At 41.7% G+C, this 22,103-nt stretch overlaps 1 protein-coding gene and 1 long non-coding RNA gene across 2 annotated transcripts; both read right to left on the bottom strand.

Moving 5' to 3' along the window:
- Nucleotides 1-13,737: 13,737 nt before the first annotated feature.
- On the bottom strand, nucleotides 13,738-19,120 carry LOC136676440 (golgin subfamily A member 6-like protein 25). Its single transcript, XM_066653470.1, has 4 exons — nucleotides 19,063-19,120; nucleotides 18,511-18,579; nucleotides 17,633-18,214; nucleotides 13,738-15,692 (listed from the first exon to the last, which is right to left on the bottom strand). The coding sequence occupies exons 1-4, from the start codon at nucleotides 19,118-19,120 to the stop codon at nucleotides 14,545-14,547; spliced, it is 1,857 nt and encodes a 618-aa protein (XP_066509567.1). The 3' UTR covers nucleotides 13,738-14,544.
- A 189-nt stretch (nucleotides 19,121-19,309) lies between these two features.
- On the bottom strand, nucleotides 19,310-21,146 carry LOC136682911 (uncharacterized). Its single transcript, XR_010798701.1, has 3 exons — nucleotides 20,999-21,146; nucleotides 20,146-20,206; nucleotides 19,310-19,764 (listed from the first exon to the last, which is right to left on the bottom strand). It is a non-coding gene; the product is annotated as an uncharacterized lncRNA (long non-coding RNA).
- Nucleotides 21,147-22,103: the final 957 nt, after the last annotated feature.

The following is a 22,103-nucleotide window of genomic DNA, read 5'->3' as shown; positions in this document are numbered from 1 at the left end:
TTCCATCTCCCACCTTCCTTCCCACAATGCACTGCTGCATAATCCCACTGCACTGCAGGAACTGAGTTGTTGACAGTGAAGTTTACTGATGAGAAAAAGACACCACAGATAAAAGCAGTGTGGACTTTGTTGGGAGTGATGTCCCTCTTCTTATGTGATGATGCAATATTTGAGGCATTACATCATCATCACAGTCCTCAGTTTCACTAATTACACCATTATCATCATCATTACTGAAAACAGTAGGACAAAAGACACATTTAAACACACACACACACACACACACACACACACACACACACTGTTTGTCTGACTGCATTAGTCTCTAAATCAGAAAATCAAATAATTAGTGTCAGCATCAGTGAGAGACTTGATTCCTGAGATCCTCTCGTCTCCTCCACTTCACTTCTTACTCCTCATATTTATGACCATTGTAACGTCCAGATTCTCTGTTCCAGTGTGTAGTGTTCACATTAGAACTGTGTGTAAATTCAGTTTCCTTTTCTGCTGTAATTCAACTGACTTTTTTCAAAGAGAAAGGACTAATGCAACAAATAAAATGTCAAAATAAATCTGCAGTTTTCATCAGAAATGTACGGACCCTTAAAGTCTCATGGTGGAAAAATATTATTTAGAGACTTCATCTGTTCCCTTAATTTAGTAATTGGTTCCCTCAGTTTAACAATCCTTTTCAGACAGACATGACTAGGACACTTGTTTGATCTCTCCTGTCCATTCCTTATTTACACATTACAACCACTTTTTATAACTAAAACATTAATAGTTCAGGTCGAGGAGGGAGTGAATCTGACGGGAATCCATTTTGTTTTTAACTGAGCGAGTTTGGCGCGGCACATTCACCCGGAGGTGGGGCAGTGGGCCCTTGTTGTGTAGCACATAGCCGCGGCCAAAATTGTCACACCTGTCTCTGTGGTAGAGGTGGGCAGATCAGTCCAAATATCGATAATATCGATTCCAACGCTGGTATTAGTATTGATCAATACTCGTGGAAAAAGATCGATACTCAAAGTTTTTTCTCTCCCGCTAAAGTCTGTGGGTGTATGTCGTTATTTTTGTGCCACCATTCTGCACGCGCGCGTGGATATTTTGAGCGAGCAAGGAGGTTTCTTGAACGCACACTACAACCTACACATCTTGATCTCCTGTCCCGCGCGCTCGCTTCACACTTACAGCCATTACAATGTGCCTCAGTTTCAGCCAATCAGAAACGTCAAATGACAAAGGTAATTACTGATTGGATGGCTTGACCGCCAAATGGGAAGGACATACAGGCCGGAGACCAGTAAATACTTTCTGAAGGAATCTTAATACTGCAGTTCAAAAACTGTGTAGTGGAGTATAGACCGAATACCAGACAACCAGATCGAAATGAAGAAATGAAAAGTTTTGAATTAAAACTTTTCCATTCTGAAGAAGACCTTTCGTCTGCGACCAAGTCACATTCCACAGGATTGTTTGTGCCCGCGGGGGGGGGGGGGGGCAAAGGCCTTGCAGCCCCCATACACACGCACCCACCTAAGAACACTTTAAAGTAACACATGGCCCCAACGACCCCCCCCCCTCTCTTCAGGAGATAACCTATTTTATAATGCTTTTAAGAGACAGGAACCTCAAACAAAAGGAAGGGTTATAATCCCGTTTATGACAAAGTGGCACCTCAATGTCTCTCGTTATCTCCCACGGGAATCAGCAGATGTTTAGAAGGGGTGACCTCGAGTTGAACCCCATTGACTCATCTACACGACAACCTACACATGGACCAACAGCGACCCCAAATGGACACTGGCGAAACTACGCCTCACGCGGAGTCGCCTAAAACAATAGCGGAAAATAGTCAAACTCTGATTAAATGTGTATAAACAAATGTATTAATGTCACTTTCTGTACCCTCAGATGGACGCCTATCTTCTAATGAAATGACGTATATTGTTGATTGTTTCTATCATGAAAAGAAATTCTGTCTCTGAATAGAGAAAACGGATTAATATTCTTTTCCAGCGTATCATCATAAATGGGACATAAAGATGAAACCTTATGTAACTGTTTGATATTAATAACCCAGTATACTCATTGTTGTATGTTACTAATATGAATAGGAAATTTCGATACGGGAAATGTCTATCTTATTACTTATTGTTTAAAAAATCTTTGATCCAGCCTTCCCTCTTTTCTGTCTCATGAAGTCAGTCACGTGAGCCTGAACTTGTGCCCAATCAGGAAAGGACGCCTCCCATTAGGGCGTGATCGCGCTGACTTTGAAAAACAGCAGCTCGACTGCTCACAATTCAGTTACGAGAGTTCAGTTACGAGAGCTCGACAGCAGCCCGAGAGCTCGACAGAAGTAATGGAAAACATTTCTCTTGGAAAACTGAACAACGAGCTAATACTCTGAAAAAGCCGCTCCACTCCGGTGGAAAACTAGCCACGCCTGTGAAAATCCAAAGAGGGGAAATCTCGATCGACGCAGCTCAGCCTGAAGCCGAGAGTTTTCAACTCAACCAGAAAGAGATCTCCTCCATAAGTGGGCCAGTCTCTCACCACGTGGAAACGACGAGAAACACCCCAGAACACGGAGATTAAACAGCAGGACGCGACGGCTCGGTGAAACGGCAAACGAGTAAGCTAGCGTATTTCACACTTTTCCAGGAGCTGATGTCTAAGTAAATCCCTTTATAATTTACCATTTATTTAACCTTAGTTAGCAACAATTTAATCACAAGCCAGCAGCGCCTAGCCCACCTTAAGGTCAAAATCGGTTTTCCCTGCGGTGATACCGTGAGATTATAAGGCTACGCTATGTTAATTAAATATCTTCTCTTTATTAATAAAACTCTCATTATTTGAAATCACAGTGTTTGCAATTGTTCATTATTTTCCTGAAAATCCTGACGTACTCATTTAGCATGATTATTATTCATTCTCAAACTAATTATTAATGTTTTAATTGCCTAAGCCAATTATAAATTTTAATTAATATCATTAAGTCAAATATCAGAGATTGGAGGAGTTTGAATAAGGTCAACGCTATAAACACAAATTATAAATATATATATATATATATATTACACTACATATATATATAAAATTTATTGGCGCCCACGCGAGGCCAGGAAAAAGGCTTTTAATGTACAAACTGTGAAACACTGAAACAATCTCAGCTTGGGTTTATGAAATACTTTCCGCTGTTGTGTTGCTGAATAACGATTGAGATTCAAAGCTTGATGTGGGCAATTTCGTCTTGTGTTTGTTACTTTTGAAATTCCGGCGAAGTGAGACCACCGAACCGAACACCTCCGTTCGTTTTAAACTGGGTCGCTACCAGCGTTAATAACGAGATCGCGTGCTAGGCGATTGGGAGGTTATTAAACAGCCGGAAATACGGCTTGTGTGAAGAGCGATCTGCTCTTGTCAGCTGTTCCTGTTAGACTGAACTCGTATTCAGAAAAGGAACGAACCCCTTTGAAGGGGCGGAGCTGAAACTAAGGAGGGAAATTCAAAATGCCCCCAAAACAGAGGAAGACAAATTCCCTCTTGTGGTATAAGTGCGTAATTGCAGGGAAAAATACTTCATAACTAGCGTCTATTGAAGCGTGTCCTCCCGTGCTCCTCCTTGTGGTCAAGCGGTGCTACCCTTGACGTTTGATTCCCGTACACCCTCTAGTGGTTGGGAGGTTGTCCGCCGAGACAACATAAGTGTTTAGCAGCCCTCTGGTGTTTAAAAGTTGTCATTACCGATGAAATTCTTTTAAAATACCTTAGTGTAAAATCTCTGTTCCCCTTTTAAAATTTTTATTTTTATTTTTTGATAGAGTATCTGAGCATTTAAAATCTTTATCCCATTTTAGATTTTAACTTGATAACACCCTCTAGTGTTGAAACTTCCCGCTACAGTGGAAATTCCCATTTGTATTATATTGTCTGCTCGTGCCGTGTCTATTGAGATTCCCACCAGCGCCGACTGGTGTCCATTGCTGCTATTGCATTGTAACTTGCTTGTCGCCCTCTGGTGTCCTAGTCTGGTATTACAATTTAAGTTCAACTTAAATACTGAAGCTCGCTGTTGCCATTCAGACTTACCTTCAGTACCCTCTGGTGGAGAAAACTTGCTATCGCAATTGAAATTGTCGACCAGTTCACACTGATAAGACCTGGTATCACAGCTCTAGTGGCTGTCTCTAAACTCTGCACATCTGAATAATTACAAGTAAAGGCTTGGAAGCATAATAAGTTGATACAACTACAGCAGACAGTGTGCATTAATTAGAGATTGACACTTTAACTTGATACCAGATCACAAACGCAGTTAAAAGAGAGAGTCCTTTAATCTTGCTATTCTTAATAATTCTGTAATTCAAAATTCTTTTACTTTCATAATTCCTTAATTGGAAATTATATCTAGTAATAAACCTCACTTAATATTAAAATTCCTTCATCCAAATTTTTCGACAATTCTTTAATTCAAAATTTTTAATAATTTTAATTATTGGAAATTTAAAAAAAAAAAAAAAAAAAAAATTCTCTCTTCTTGTATTCACTTGCGCATAGCAACTTTCACTCCACCCTCTCCTACTAACAGACTTCCCTTAGAGATTCACAAGTGAACTCTAACACCATACATACTAGCAGTTACTCTTAGAACACTCGGTACAGGTGAATTTAGTTCAGATTTAGTTAGAAAAGGGATTAACGGAATTAATCCTAACTAAATAGAAGTAAGTTACACCTCGCAGTTAAAACACAGCTAACATGGCAGAAGGAACCTTTCCCTCGGAAGTATATGTAGAAGGTTTGTGGGATGAGGCATTCTCTGTTCTGACCAGCATCACCAGTGATGTGATGCCTGGATTCGCAGAGACTGTGCAGAAGACCTCCCTTGTCGGCCGTGACCATATGGTGGCTAAGTGGGTAGAGAACCACTTAACCCACATGGCCAAGGGCAAGTCCCTAACGGAGGCATTAGGTCAAATAGCCATCCTCGCTTTAGTACAGATCAGAGCCACAGCAAGCAAAGGTAGAGGCAGAGTTAAGCCAACTTCAAAGCGAAATAGCTGAAGGGAACACACTGCCCCAGGTCACACCTGATGTGCCACCTAGTGCCGCTACAGAAAGAGCTTTTCGCGGCATGCGAACACTTGGTAGACACGCATGACCTGCAGATCTACTGGAAGAAAGTGAAAGGTCACTCCCGAGTCCCGGGAGATGACAAAGAATTCAATGATCAAGCAGATAGCTTAGCCAAACAAGGGGCCCGCGAAGGCACATCGTGGACATTCGATCCCTCCCTTTTTCCAAACCCACCCGACATCGAAGTCCTAGCTGTCACACGGTCTCGAACAGTAACGAAGGCGTCGCCGGACAACGCCAAAACTACCATTGTCTCTATTAACCCTGCTTTTTCAGACGCTGACTTAATTACTCTCCAAGCTCGAGACCCATCCATTTCTAAAATGCTTAGCCATGTCTCTGACCCATCTACTAATCCCATCGCAGCACAGGATCTTGACACCATACCAGGCCTTAAAGACCTATACGGCGCCAGAGCGTCCCTCCAAGTCGTCAAGGGCTTGCTAGTTCATGCCACTGACTCGCACACTTCACCTACGTTCGTGGTTCCTCAGTGCCACAGGGGGGTGATGCTGATGCACGCCCATGACTCCCCATCTGCGGGACACAAAGGGGTCAAAGCAACACACCATGCGCTCAGGCAGGTGGCATATTGGCCCCACATGGTAAAAGATGTGGCTGACTACATTAAAGGCTGTCTGGTATGTTGCCAATTTCAACCCTCGAATCCTCTTCATAGAGCCCCCTTGCAAAAGAAAGGATTATCCTTCCCTTGGTCAAACCTCCAGATAGACTGGGTTGGACCACTCACTCGAACAGTAAGAGGTAACAAGTACTTCCTCACAGTCACGTGTGCATTCACTAAATGGGTAGAATGCCTCCCCGCACCGAATGACACAGCGCTAACCACTGCATACTTACTGATGAACCATGTCTTCTCACGGTTTGGCCTACCCAGCCGTGTCGACTCTGACAGAGGGACACATTTCACAGCTGAGGTCATGCAGCAGCTCTGGCAACTCTTAGGAGTAAAAGCCAGCCTTCACATTAGCTACCATCCTCAAAGCTCAGGTCAGGTAGAGCGAGCCAACCGAACTGTTGTTAGCATACTGAAAAAGTACGTAGCAGCAAACCAACGAGACTGGGATGTCAAGCTACCCCTCGTACTGATGGCCATACGGGCGACCCCACACGATGCGGTCGGGGTCTCACCCTTTGAGTTGATGACAGGGAGACAAATGACTCTGCCTCTACATCTGTTATATCAGCCAGGTGAAGCTAGCATAGCCGTAGCCTACACCACTCATCAGTATATGGAGGATCTGCAGAAACACCTCAAAGCTACTTTCGCCTTTGCCCAGCAGAAACTGGACAAAAGTGCAGAAGGTCGCAAAGCATACTATGATCACAAAGCATCCCACGACGAACTCCAAATAGGGGACAAAGTATGGTACTACATCTTTGTCCAACCTGTTGGAAGGTCGCGAAAAACAGGGGGGAATTTGGCCCGCAAATTCCTACCCCGATGGTCCGGTCCCTATAAGATCACAGACAAACTGTCCCCCGTTGTTTACAGGATCAAAATAAACAAAGCTCGGGGCAGTACTGAACTCAAATGGGTCCACCGCAACCAAATCCGACCAAACACAACCCCCATGGGACTTGTAGGGGATACTAACGCTTGTGTTAGATCATAAACGACAGAACCAAAGGCAGGAAGGGTGTTAGTTAACAAACAACTATAACCTTCTACTCACACCTTAGTTCTCCTATCCCTTTTCTCTTTTTCTCTCGCTCTTTAGCAGGCAACGAGCTTCTAACCAGACTGAGGACACTCAGGGTGCAAGACCCTAGTCCCTCATCGTCAATTATTATAGATTGTTTACCCTAGGAAACTTTTATCAAAAGGGGGGTATCAAAAATAAAAAACATTTTTATAATTTGTCTAAACAACTCGCCGTAAATACCCTAAATCTAACCATGAGCATCTCTTCCGGTAGGATGGCCCCGCTGCTCATTCTCCTGATCGTCGGCTCCCTAGGAACCGCCGTGCTCCCTGAAGTGATTGAACCGGGTCCTGACTCAGGAATAATACTGAAAGACCAACCGGGACTGCTAATCACTAATTGCCGCCTCCATACCCAGAGAGTATTTGTACGATTGAATCCCGCCGAAGCGTGTAGCAAAAACCTACCGATAACCACTCTGCAGACTGGCCGGAATGGAGTTAGATGGACTGAGGAAGCTATCAGCCATGCTGAAGCCGACGTAACTCACATGCTCCGCCAGCTACAAAAGTTCACCGTAACGCAATCAGAACTAAATGGTTTTAATAAACGACCTAAACGCTTCATAGGCGGATTGCTAATGGCAGCTGCAACTGTGGGATCACTACTGAGTCTCGGAACGTCCGCCGTCAATGCCGTCAATGTAGCCACAGTTAAACGTCAAGTAGGGGAATTGCAAGCGGAAATTCCGAACATTAAAACCCAATTAGACAAACAGCAGCAGCACCTGCAAACCATTGGGCAAACCCTACGTGGCACCGTCGTAGTGCTCAACGCTCACAGTGTCGCCTTGAACAAAACGCTCCAGACGGTTAACTCTATGCTTTCAGTAGTACAACTTGACCTTGCCCACATCCAGCTTGTGAATATGTTATTGTCTGATATGCTACAAGAAATCAGCTCCTCTGTAGATAGCCTAGCCATGGGGAGAATTCCTCCCTACCTGGTGCCTCTATCCTTAGTACAGGAGATTTTATCTACAGCAACTCGAGAAGTAGTTACTGACCTCCAGGCCCACCTAGCCTATACCTTAGGTAGCGCCATCCCAATTTATGTTAACCCTCAAGACCGAGAATTTGCATTCATTATTAACCTTCCCATAATGGCGCCTGAAAACATATACCGTTTGAAAGATGTTGTCAACGTTGGCTTCTGGCAAGACTCTGCCTACGTTCGTGTGAAAACAACATCTCTTGTAGCATACCAAGACGATAACCCTGACCTATATCTGGTACCCAATTTGCTTATGTGCACACTCACTAAAGACATTCACTACTTGTGCCCTAGCAAACCTTTCATTTGTGACAGCGCAAATGGGATCTGTGGCCTTAAGCCTATGATGAGTAATACTCAATGCCCGTTAGTCGTCACACCCCGACGTTTGGTAACCAGTACTCAAGCTGAAATTGTTGGAAATCGTTGGTTGGTTAACACCCCTTTTAGAGAGGCCATACTAACCTATGATCAACATGACACCTCAGAAAGGGTACTCCTTCCTAGCCTAACCTTCTGGGTAGACGTCCCCGTAAACGCAATCTTACATGTAGGAGACCTGGCCCTGTATCACCTAAACCCTGACCAATATGAGAGCGACATAGAAATCTCAGAGTTCTTCTCCAAACACACCATCGAGCTAGATACTAAAACACTAACTCGCCTAGAATATGAGGGAACCCAAGTCATTGATCTAACCCCCATAGATAACACTCTTAGAGAACTGTCGTCTCAACCCCTATGGCCAGTTCAGCCTGTCGCCTATGCATGGTCCACCCCGGACACCTTACTAGTTACCCTGGTAGGATTAGGATATCTTTTGACCTTTGGTATAGTTGGTTCTATTTCAAATGCACTCGAGCCCTCCAGAGCAGGTTAGAAACTTGGTCTAATAAAATGGTCAAATTCGTTAGACATAAAAGAGCCCAGAGAGGTGAACCCCCAAGTTTTAGATATGAAGCCGAAGGCCATGTCGAAGAATCAGCTCTCGAGGTTGCGTTTGAACAAGACCTACCCCTAAATAATTAGGATCCCTTCAGCATGCAAACATACACATTCCATATACACCCATACACTAATAGGAATACATCAGCTCTGGAAATGTGTTTGAATATGCTTGCTGATCTCACCTTCCTCCACAGCAAAGGTTCTTTTCAGCTCCATGATCCCTGACGAACCATAAAACTGAAAAGAAAGGGGGGAATGTAGTGGAGTATAGACCGAATACCAGACAACCAGATCGAAATGAAGAAATGAAAAGTTTTGAATTAAAACTTTTCCATTCTGAAGAAGACCTTTTGTCTGCGACCAAAGGGGGGGGGGGGGGTGCAAAGGCCTACACACGCACCCACCTAAGAACACTTTAAAGTAACACATGGCCCCAACAACCCCCCCCCTCTCTTCAGGAGATAACCTATTTTATAATGCTTTTAATGCTTTTATTTTATAATCCCGTTTATGACAAAGTGGCACCTCAATGTCTCTCGTTATCTCCCATGGGAATCAGCAGATGTTTAGAAGGGGTGACCTCGAGTTGAACCCCATTGACTCATCTACACGACAACCTACACATGGACCAACAGCTACCCCAAATGGACACTGGCGAAACTACGCCTCACGCGGAGTCGCCTAAAACAATAGCGGAAAATAGTCAAACTCTGATTAAATGTGTATAAACAAATGTATTAATGTCACTTTCTGTACCCTCAGATGAATGCCTATCTTCTAATGAAATGACGTATATTGTTGATTGTTTCTATCATGAAAAGAAATTCTGTCTCTGAATAGAGAAAACGGATTAATATTCTTTTCCAGCGTATCATCATAAATGGGACATAAAGATGAAACCTTATGTAACTATATGATATTAATTTATTAATTTATTGATTAATTAATATGATTTTAATTAATTAATGATATTAATAACCCAGTATACTCATTGTTGTATGTTACTAATATGAATAGGAAATTTCGATACGGGAAATGTCTATCTTATTACTTATTGTTTAAAAAATCTTTGATCCAGCCTTCCTTCTTTTCTGTCTCATGAAGTCAGTCACGTGAGCCTGAACTTGTGCCCAATCAGGAAAGGACGCCTCCCATTAGGGCGTGATCGCGCTGACTTTGAAAAACAGCAGCTCGACTGCTCACAATTCAGTTACGAGAGTTCAGTTACGAGAGTTCAGTTACGAGAGTTCAGTTACGAGAGCTCGACAGCAGCCCCGAGAGCTCGACAGAAGTAACGGACCACGAAAGAAAGCGGAAAAGAGAGGACGCCGACGACAACAACAACGAGAAGATCCGAGAAACTTTGAAACAACAAAGAGACGCTTTCTCCTTCCCGACTACAAGACAAAGAAAACCCTCTCAGACTTCATAAAAAAGCTCACAAGAGACGTCTTGAATTAGCTGATCGTATGAAGTTTTAATAATGCGTCGAGTGATTTGAATATCTTCTTTTCTTTTAATCTTGTTTATGTTTTATTACCCATCGAAGTATGATCTCACGAGTGATCAAAGTAGGCGAAACTTATTCGTGGCCAGAATAAGATATCAACCTTTTGATCAGTCGATAGCAGATATATTAACGTTATAAGCTGATTTCTGAAGACATTTCTCCTGGAAAACTGAACAACGAAACGAGCTAATACTCTGAAAAAGCCGCTCCACTCCGGTGGAAAACTAGCCACGCCTGTGAAAATCCAAAGAGGGGAAATCTCGATCGACGCAGCTCAGCCTGAAGCCGAGAGTTTTCAACTCAACCGGAAAGAGATCTCCTCCATAAGTGGGCCAGTCTCTCACCACGTGGAAACGACGAGAAACACCCCAGAACACGGAGATTAAACAGCAGGACGCGACGGCTCGGTGAAACGGCAAACGAGTAAGCTAGCGTATTTCACACTTTTCCAGGAGCTGATGTCTAAGTAAATCCCAGAGGTCAGAGGTCAGAGACATCGCACGCACAAACTTCTTGCTCGCTCAAAAATATCCGGGCGCATGAAGAAACCTTCTTGCTCGCTCGAAATATCCACGCGCGTGTGCAGAATTGTGGCACAAAAATAACGGGTGAGTCAGCGCAGAGCAGGCACCCCCCCCCACCAGCTCCTGTCTTTTGATTTGGCACCAGCACGTGGTGAAGACTAGCGGTATCGGTATCAATATCGGCGTTACTGGCCCGGTTTTTACTTGGTATCGGATCGATACCAAAACTCCCACCCATCTCTACTCTGTGGACGCCTCGCCTCCTCCCTCACTTCACGCCGCATTGCCATTTGAGTCTGTGAATTACTCTGGGGACTTCAGTTCCAATGGTTTAGCAGATAGTCACATGACTCCATCAACCAATGGGAACTCTTTGCTGCGCTCCAGGTCACTTGAGTTTTGAGTCACAGCTGTTTTGTTTCTGGACATAATTATTCAGTTAATATATTAACCCAGGCTTTGGCATCTGCGATTTGGGAAGTATTGCTAACCTTCTGTTACATACTGAGCGTATCTTGTTTATGAAAGCCATCTCGTGTATGACCCACTCTTACGTTTCTCTTGACTCTGTCTTTTGGATCCGGACTACTAGGCTTTAATATTTTGGGTTTTTGACCTCGGCCTGTGCGTTACAATTTTCTGGATTTCCCCTTTTGGTTGTGATTGCTCTCTTTTTAAGGTGTGTTTTGCACTTTAACTTCTGTGAACTAAAACTGTTCCTGCTAAAATCCCGCAAGCGTCTATCCAGTTAACATAGCCTGACAAAAGTCACATCTCATTCTCAAGCAAATTATTCCGTAAAAAAATCCAGTCGATCTGCTATTGTCTTTATTTATCAATTACCACATAAAATAATAATAAATAAATAAACAAAACCTAACGGGGATTTTGTGGACAGATTTAAGCCTGAAAATGAGATCAGGCAATACCTCATATCGTCCATAAGTGGGCACCCTAAGATTTAATTTCACACCTCATTCAATGTAATGGGGCATTGTGTGATAATATGACACTTCGGGGATTTGTGACCGCGATTTTTACAAAAAGGACACAGTTACACACCTAGGGAGTCCATTATCGCTGCTCAGAACCGAATATTGCCCAATTTCTCATGTCCATAATACACTCCATGCAATGTATGTTTGTAATTAATATTCAATATGCTTCCCTTTACTGTTTTATGAGAAAATGGTGGCCCACTGATGGAAGATTGTTTGCTGGATTCTCCTGCGGCCCAAACCAGACCAGCTGCTCACCTTATTATTATTATTATTATTATTTTTATTATGTAGCATAATGACACTTCATTGGTGATCATTTAAAATTCAATCTATAGTTTGATCAGAGGAGGATGGGTCCCCTTTGTGAGTCTTGGTTCCTCCCAAGGTTTCTTCCTCCAGCCTCGAGGGAGTTTTTCCTTGCCACTGGCGCCTTCGGCTTGCTCGCATTGGGCTTTGATTTAAATGTTCTGTTCTGAAACTGTGAAGCTGCTTTGTGACAACGTCAGTTGTAAAAGGTGCTATACAAATAAATTTGATTTGATTTGATTCACATAAATTACACTCCTCCAATGGAAAAAGGACAGCTCCAGCTTTCATATGTCACCTTCATCTTGTATCTGTTTATTAAAAGTATTGTACCTTTATTTCGTAGGCTACGCTTTGCTGCAGACAATAGAGAATGAAGAAAATAGTTATAAACTTGACATGTCTGTTTTTCCGGCCATGTGCTCGCTCTCAGCACATGGCTGTTTGTTGTTTCCCTATAGTCCCGCCTTTGTTCCGCCTCCTCCACTGTGTCTCATCTGTTACCCTGCCCCCTCGTTACCTGTCCAGGTGTATCTTGTCTGTGTCTTGTATTTAAGTTTCCTTGTGTCTCTCCTGTTGGTCGGACATTTCACCTTTGTTGTGTTTCGTGTCGAGTTGTTTTATAAGTAGTATCGCTCCCGTCAGTTTGTCTGTTCCTCGCTTCGTTTCATGTCATTGTTTTGTTTTCCTGTCGTCATTTAGTCTCGAGTCTGTCTGTTTCTGCTTTCCCTCATTTTGGTTTTTGCCCCAGTCCCAGTCTCTGTTTCGTTATTCTATTTTGTAAATAAAGTTTCTGTGTTTTATCGCGTGCGTCCGCCTCCGTCAGTCCCTGGAGCTGTGTGACTGCGACACTACCTACTGTGCCACCATGCCGCCCCTAAATTAATCAGATCATTACAAATAAGCAGCTTTACAATGGCACTGACAGGTGTAATCCTCTACACAGCGCGCTTATTTTTCATGGTTTTATTCCTTTTTAAACATTCATTCTTGAAAACAATGACAATAGCAGGTCGATTGGATTTTACTGAATAATTTGCTTGAGACTGAGATGTGATTAAAGCCGCGGCTATGTGGGTATGAAACATTCTTTAAACATTTTATCTGTTTAGGTCAATGATTAGGCTGTTTATCCGGCCCTCTCAGTAATAATTAAAAAACTGTCCTAAAACCGCATTAAAAGATGCAGAGCTTCTGAATGAATGCTAACAGCAGGGGGAGTTTGTTTTGCTGTGAGAACTGTAGATCTCTAGAACTGTAAAAGTTGTCTTTAAGTTTCCTCACCCCAGGACCACACATTCTCACCAGTTGCTGCTCTTTGAGCAGGTCAAGGTCTCTTGGTTAACTTTAGTGCACACAGTGTGTTCAGCAACAAACACGACAAAGACCACCTCCCTTTCCTGTTGTCTGTTTCTAAAGAACTCAGAACCATGAACAGAATTGGCAGTTGTTACATCTCGGTCTAGGAGATGATTATTGGTTAATGAAATAAAGTAGAAAGAGAAAAAAAAAGAGAAACTCACAGTTTAGAATAAATGAAAAAAGTGTATTTACAAAGAAAATATGGATATTAAACAAAATCAAACAATCAAATCTTATAACAACAACACACACAACTTAAAGCCATATCTCCAGGGGTAAGCCATGACGAAAATAACAAACATAACCCAACTCTAACTCCAACCCCCAGCACTAACTTTGCTATTCAAACAATTGAAAAAATAAATGACAATAAATAACCCTGACTCCCTATCTATCAATAAACCAGGAGAAAATAGATAAACTCAAAAGGCGCTTACGCCCTTCCAGCACAGGTGACCACGAAAATAATAAACAGAACACAACTAACACACACAAGGAAACACACAGTCTCCAGATATACACAGTCCTCACACAGAGACAGAACAATCACCAAGTTCACAATTAACACACACACAAGGAAACACACAGTCTCCAGATATACACAGTCCTCACACAGAGACAGAACAATCACCAAGTTCACAATTAACACACACACAAGGAAACACACAGTCTCCAGACATACACAGTCCTCACACAGAGACAAAGCAATCACCAAGTTCACACCACATGGCAATTCACAATTGGAAAAAGGGGCATGTTGATCTTCAGCTTCCTGCTTCTTTTATAGGCAGACACAGGAAGCACCTCAGTAGCCAGCAATACCAGATATCTCCACAGCTCCACCTAAAGACAGGGAGGGATAGCAAGACAACAAGAAAAGGAAAAGAAGAGACACAGGCATACAACCCCTAACAGCATTTGAATAATGAAAATAAAACAAAATAATAATAATAATAATAATAATAATAATAATTCAGGGTCAGTTATCTATGTGGTTATTTGTTTAATTTTTCCATGTACTGCTCTTCTTATTGCCTCCACAGTTGCCTCGTTATAATAACAACTGACGTTGCTATGCACGCACATGCGACTATTTTCTTTAAATACCAATCAGATTTGGGCCCTTGAATCTTTAAATTAAAGTTTCTCTCTGCTTCAGCTCTGGCTTCTTCATACGTCTCCTTGATCTTTTCCATCTCCCGTCTGTGTCTCTCGACTAACTCACATCTTTCGCTTTCTCTCTTCTCTTTCAGTCTCTTCACCTTTTCCTCCATTTCTATCCTTCGCTCTATCTCTCTCTCCAGCTCTCGTTCCAGTCCTCTCCTTTTCTCTTTATCCTTCTCTTCTTTCATTCTTCTCTCTAGGTCAGTTGTTCGGTCGTTAAGTTGTTTTATCTCTCTTTCGTGCTCTTGTACTGCTCCCTCTATCCTTCTCAGAGAGTTCTGCAGCTCCTTTTCATGTTTTTCCTTCATTTCTCTCTCTTTTTTCACCCTCTTTTCCTCCATTTCTTTCATGATCTTTGTCTCCATTGCTGTGATCTGAGCTTCTGTCTCCAGGTAGATCTCACTGCTGTAGAACTCCTCAGTGTTTCCTTCCACCATCTTCTCGATCTTCTCCAGCAGCTCTGAGACCTGAGAACCCTCTCCACTCTCCTTAATGTTGAGACAGTGAAACCTGTTCCCACATTTCTCCACAAGGCTCTGGACCTCCTGGTTTCCTGACTGGACAAACTCTTCAATCTCCTTCTCTTGGTCTTCATCAGTGACAGTGAAGAGGATCATGGTGTTCCTCCAGCATCTCTCTCCAAACATCTCCTCCATTTTCTGCAGCATGTCTCTCTCCTCTCCTGAGGTCTGCTTCACTGGTATAACTAGGAGGAAGGCATGGGGTACTGGGGCTGACAGACGGACACAGAGTCCCACGTCCTGTCTCAGCTCGTCCAGAGAGAGTCCAGGACTGAAATAGTCAGGAGTGTCCACCACAGTCACCTGCCTCCCAGCCACCTGGCCCTGTCTGCTCTCACTCTGCTGCCTCACTATAGACGCTCCAGCCCTGCTCCTCTCCTCTCGGCCCAGGAGCCTGTTTCCTGCTGCACTCTTCCCACTTCCAGTCCTCCCCAGCAGAACCAGCCTCAACCCTGATACACCACCAGACTCTGGAGGAGACGCTCCACTCACTGCAGATCAACAAGAATGAAGGGGTTCATTTATTGCTGAGTGTGAGAGAATGGTCTGTCTAGAGATATATTTAAGACACAATGTGAATGTCTGATTATTTACTTCTTGGCTTCTTTGCTGTTTATCCTCTAAAACATTAAACTAAAAAAAAATTAAACCAAATATAAAATAAATTATAAAAAATAAAATATAGTGCATATTTTATTAAAAAAAAGGGTTTTATTCATAGATCAAATATTTCATTACATTAAATACAGACAGTGAGTAATAAAACCTTCACAGTAATAAAAATATTCTGAAAGTGTACAAACCGGATTCCAAAAAGTTGGGACACTAAACAAATTGTGAATAAAAACTGAATGCAATGATGTGGAGGTGCCAACATCTAATATTTTATTCAGAATAGAACACAAATCACAGATCAAAAGTTTAAACTGAGAGAACGTATCATTTTAAGGGAAAAATATGTTGTTTCAAAATTTCATGGCGTCAACAAATTCCAAAAAAGATGGGACAAGGCCATTTTTTACCACTGTGTGGCATCCCCCCTTCTTCTTACAACACTCAACAGACGTCAGAGGAGACCAGTTTCTCAAGTTTAGAAATAGGAATGCTCTCCCATTCATGTCTAATACAGGCCTCTAACTGTTCAATTGTCTTGGGCCTTCTTTGTCGCACCTTCCTCTTTATGATGCGCCAAATGTTCTCTATAGGTGAAAGATCTGGACTGCAGGCTGGCCATTTCAGTACCCGGATCCTTCTCCTACGTAGCCATGATGTTGTGATTGCTGCAGAATATGGTCTGGCATTATCTTGTAGAAAAATGCAGGGTCTTCCCTGAAAGAGATGACGTCTAGATGGGAGCATATGTTGTTCTAGAACCTGAACATAGTTCTCTGCATTAATGGTGCCTTTCCAGACATGCAAGCTGCCCATGCCACAAGCACTCATGCAACCCCATACCATCAGTGATGCAGGCTTCTGAACGGAGCATTGATAACAACTTGGGTTATCCTTGTCCTCTCTGGTCCGGATGACTTGGCGTCCCAGTGTTCCATAAAGAACTTCAAATCGTGACTCATCTGACCACAGAACAGTCTTCCATTTTGCCACACTCCATTTTAAAAGACCCCTGGCCCAGTGCAAACATCTGAGCTTGTGGAGCTTGCTTAGAAATGGCTTCCTCTTTGCACTGTAGAGTTTCAGCTGGCAACGGCGGATGGCACGGTGGATTGTGTTCACTGATAATGCTTTCTGGAAGTATTCCTGAGCCAATTCTGTTATTTCCTTGACAGTGGCATTCCTGTTTGAGGTGAAATGATGTTTAAGGGCCCGGAGATCACAAGCATCCAGTAGAGTTTTATGGCCTTGACCCTTACGCACAGCAAGTGTTCCAGATTCTCTGAATCTTTTGATGATGTTATGCACGGTTGATGATGATAACTTAAAAGTCTTTGCTATTTTAAGCTGGGTAACAGCATTCTGGTATTGCTGCGCTATCTTTCTGCGCAACAATGGTGGAATTGGTGATCCTCTTACCATCTTGGCTTCAGAGAGACACTGACACTCTGAGAAGCTCTTTTTATACCCAATCATGTTGTCAATTGACCTAATTAGTGTTAATTGGTCTTCCAGCTGTTCGTTACATGCTCAATTTCCTTTTACCAGCCACTTATTGCTACTTGTCCCAACTTTTTTGGGATTTGTTGAAACTGTGAAATTTTGAATCAACATATTTTTCCTTTTAAAAGTTACATTTACTCAGATTAAACTATTGATCTGTCATCTGTGTTCTATTACGAATAAAATATTGACATTTGCCATCTCCACATCATTGCATTCAGTTTTTATTCACAATTTGTTTAGTGTCCCAACTTTTTTGGAATCCGGTTTGTATTTATTGCAGAAAGTATTTGAAGTGACCTGGTCAGTTACTTACAGTCTGGAGGTCTCTTCTCCTTGCTGTGTCTCTTCCTGACTGGACCTGATGATGGAGGATGTGTTCTTTCCTGCAGCTGCTTGTTTCTCTCCTCTAGAAGTCTCTCTTTCTCTTTAACCTGCTCCTCTCTCTCCATTAGCTGTGTGTGTATCTCACTTACAATCCTCTCCTTCTCTTCAAGCTGTTTGTCTTTTTCACTCACTTCAGTTTTCTGTTCTTCCAGTTGGATCTTCATCTTCTGGAGTGTGCTGCTCTTTTCCTGCAGCTCCTTTCTATGTGTCTCCAGTTGATTTTTACAGCTGTCCACCTCTTTCACTGTGTCCTCCAGTAGAGACTCTTTCTCTCTCAGCAGGTTCCTCACATTCTCCAGCTCTGTGTCTTTCTCCTTAAACTGTTCACTAATACCTTTAAGTCTTTCATTTGTCTCCTTTAATAACGCATCTCTTTTATCAATCGTCTCTAAATGTTCTTTTAGAACTGTGTCTTTCTCCTGAAGCTGTGTCTCTCTCTCCATTAGCTGTGTGTCTCGTTCTGTTATAATGTTCTGTTTCTCTTCCAGCAGTTTGGCCTTTTCTTCTAAATCTGTAAGAAATCATGAATTCTACATTTTAGATCATAATTAAACAGGTTCACACGTTCTCCACACTGAGAAACACCATCATAGAGCAGTCATCTCTGTTTTTCAGCCAGTGCAGAAACAAGAGCACTGTTTAGATTCTGTCTCTGTGTCAGGAACGGCGTGTGGAAAAGAGCAGTTAAACACATTCATGAGGAACTAATAACACAGACAATTAATGACAATTATTAGTAATTATTCACAGACATTAATTAACAGTTAATAAAGACTGAGATTGATGGATTAAATGGTATAAACTCACCAGTCTTCTGTGAAGAAACAACACTTCTCAGACTTTGAGTTTGAGTTTGTAGATCAGAATTCTGTTGTGCTGAAATGATAAAGACAGAGCATTCATTTAATCACACATATATTGTATATGAATATTGAGCAGACGTCAGAACCATATCTCCATTAAAGCTGGATCTATACTCCACAAACACAACACATCTGAAAAGAACAACAGAGAACCTTTCCTCAAAAATACTATTCACATCTGGAGTAAAGCACATCTGCACATTAAACATCCTCCTCCCATTTCTCTCTTTTCTCCCACATGGGGTAGTACATAGTGCAGGGGAATATTAAGGGTTAATGAGGAGCTACATTACCCTGCTCACACTGATATTGTATTAAAGATTCAGAGTTAAAGGGCACTGTATTTCATTTAATGTGAGACTGTGCAGAAATAAAACACACTGGAAACAGTCATTCATACAATATCAGAGACGTCTGGAGTAAAGTTTCCTCTGTGAGCTGTGTTCTGCAAATAGATCCAAAGAACTTTACTGTTAGTTCAGAACAGGGACCTCACCTGTGAGTTTAAGCTGCTGTTCTTTCTCTTCCAGCTCTTTCTGCAGTTGGATCTTCATCTTCTGGAGTGTGCTGCTCTTTTCCTGCAGCTCCTTTCTCTGTGTCTCCAGTTGATTTTTACAGCTGTCCACCTCTTTCACTGTGTCCTCCAGTAGAGACTCTTTCTCTCTCAGCAGTTTCCTCACATTCTCCAGCGCTGTGTCTTTCTCTTTAAACTGTTCACTAACACCTTCAAGTCTTTCATTTGTCTCCTTTAATAACGCGTCTCTTTTATCAATCGTCTCTAAATGTTCTTTTAGAACTGTGTCTTTCTCCTGAAGTCTTTTCTCCATCTCTTCCATTTGTATTCTATGATTCTGCTCTAATTCACTTCTGGTTTGTCTCAGTTCATCTCTGACCTCCGTGAGAAGTCTGTCTTTCTCCTGAAGCTGTGTCTCTCTCTCCATTAGCTGTGTGTCTCGTTCTGTTATAATGTTCTGTTTCTCTTTCAGCTCTCTGCTCATTTGTTCTAATTGTTCTTTAGTTTCTGTAAGAAGTGAATCTTTCTCCTGCAGCATTCTCTCCTTCATCTGAAGTGTCTCTGTGTTATTTGTCACAGGTTTTTTTTTCTCTTGAATTTGTTTGTCTTTTTCTCTCAGTTCTTCATTTCTCTCCATTAAAAGTCTCTCTCTGTCTTCAACAATGACGTTCAGTTCTTTTAACTCTGTGAGAAACACATTAATAAAACACTCAGGATCAAACTGGTCATTGTCTTAATTTCACATACATTTATACACATTTATAAATAGGAATAATGACTGTTTCTTTATTACATTTAAGAAATCACAGTAATGATAATGTGACCTGTGTAAAATTATGACACATTTTATATTCCATGCACCATTCATTATGTTCAATTAAGAAAATAAAAGTGTGCATCTAAATCTGCAGATTCTAACTTCCCTGTAATTTACACTTAGAAAATTAAACGTGATTTGAGAAGAGTGTAAAAATGATATAAACACATTGGACTCTTCTGTTACTAAACAGAGAATAAAAGGCAGAACTATCTGTGACTTTTATTTTGTATCTTTTCATAACTCACCCGTCCTCAGAGCAGATTCCTCCATTTTCTTTCTCTCCTCTTCTGTCCATTCTCTGTGTGTCTGTAGAAGTGAATAAAACAGTGTGAAGGTTCATGTATGAAGTTAATATTGATGTGATAGGAACAATAACTGAGTCTCTGTTTAAATCACTGTTGAAGTGTGGGTCTGAATCACTGAGAGCTGAGATCACTAACAGAGAATAGAGCCTCTGTTGTGGCTACGCCAGGTCCTCTGCTGGTTTACTGCACTAAGCAGCTTCTGAATCAAGGGGCGGGGGGCTCTCACAAGAAACATGTAACACTTTACAGCATAAATCTCACGAGTGTTTACCTCTATACAAGAAGAAACTAGCTCAGTATTCACAGTAATGACATAATAGCGGAGAGAGAGAGAGACAGAGACAGAGAGAGGGAGAGAGGGAGAAAGAGAGAGAGAGAAAGGGAGAGAGAGAGATGTTTGTGTGAATTACACTCAGCAGCAGGTAGGGGGAGCTCAGGAGACAATAAGTACATTCTTACATTGTATTCCTTTAAAGTGACAGGAAAGGAGAGGCACAGACAAGATTTGAACACGATCTGATCCAACAGAGTCAAACTAAGCCAATAAAATCTAAACACAGTGTTTAATACAGACACTGTGCTGTGGTCAAAGTAACAAAGTATTTTGAAGAAAAAAAAGAAAAATCAAAAAGTGAAAAGAATTTTTTAAAGAGAAATGAACCTCCAACAAACAAAGTACATTCATCTAAAGACTCTGAACAACAACACACTCTGCACCACTTTATACACTGTTTATGTCTACAGATAATATTAACTCTGATTATTATTAGATATTAGAAGATAATGTGCTCACCTGAGAAATGTAGACAACTAGAGAATCAGATTAGAGACAAAATTAGAAGATTTAAATACAGAAAGTACATAATAACACAAACAGATTCACCTGTAAGTTCTGTATCACATGAAGACGTGTAGAAGCTCTAAGGAACTGTAACTGAACATCTGTTACTCTCTTAGTATTTAAAATAATAATAATACTGCTCTGTTTCTGCAGTGTTTCTAGTTTGAGATAAAAGTAAAGAGCACTAAAACCTCAGCTCCAGACTAAAGAGCTCAGAGTGTGAAATCTTGTGTGTAGTTTGAGACGTGCTGCTCTGGAGCTTTAGAGAACTTCTCCTGATGGGTTCCTCAGTAAGTCTGACTTTCTGATCGTCTGAATCCTGTTTGATTTCTTCACTTCACTCTGTAATAAACACATTCCCTCCATGTTTCAGCCGATCAGTCGCTTCTATTTCATTATTAAACAGTGTTTCCTTCATGGAACAGTATTAAATAGAAACACTGACATAAACACGTCTCTGCTGTTAAACACGTTAGGACAGTGCTTCTCAAACTTTTTACACCAAGTACCACTCGTTATCAAACCACCACCTCCAAGTACCACCTATGAGTCTTATCACAGCAATACGTGTGTCCTTGGTTGTTCCTCTGCTCCAGAGTAAAAATTACAGAGAGAAAACACATACATAGGTCTAAACTGAATGTTTTAAACACAATTAAACATTTATGAGAACACACAACATCTTTGGGAAAAGGTATTAAACATTTTGAAAGAAAAGCAAAGGAGAAACGAGAGAGAGTTCAGTTTAATATTTATCAATTATGCACTTTAGGTGAAAACAGCACAGAGCTCTGAGCAGGTCTCACAATGGCTCTCGGCGCTTGTGTTAAACTGTGTTAAGACTCTAACGACACGAAGAATGGCCACAGTTTACCTTCAGCACGTACAGAACACTCGCATTGTTTCTCTCTTTTTGCCTCTGGATGTTGCACTGCTGGACTCTGGAGTATTTCTCAGTGTGTTCTCGTGCTCGGTCTAGGCTTGTTTTCTCATTTCCACTTTGGCCATTTTGTAAATAAAGTCCAAACTGCTCACATCTGTCTCTAGCTTATGTTCA

This window comes from Hoplias malabaricus, chromosome 2 (genome assembly GCF_029633855.1).
Source record: "Hoplias malabaricus isolate fHopMal1 chromosome 2, fHopMal1.hap1, whole genome shotgun sequence".
NCBI classification, from domain to species: Eukaryota; Metazoa; Chordata; class Actinopteri; order Characiformes; family Erythrinidae; genus Hoplias; species Hoplias malabaricus.
The sequence above is the reverse complement of the archived record's forward strand: the minus strand, read 5'-3'. Positions and strand labels throughout refer to the sequence as shown.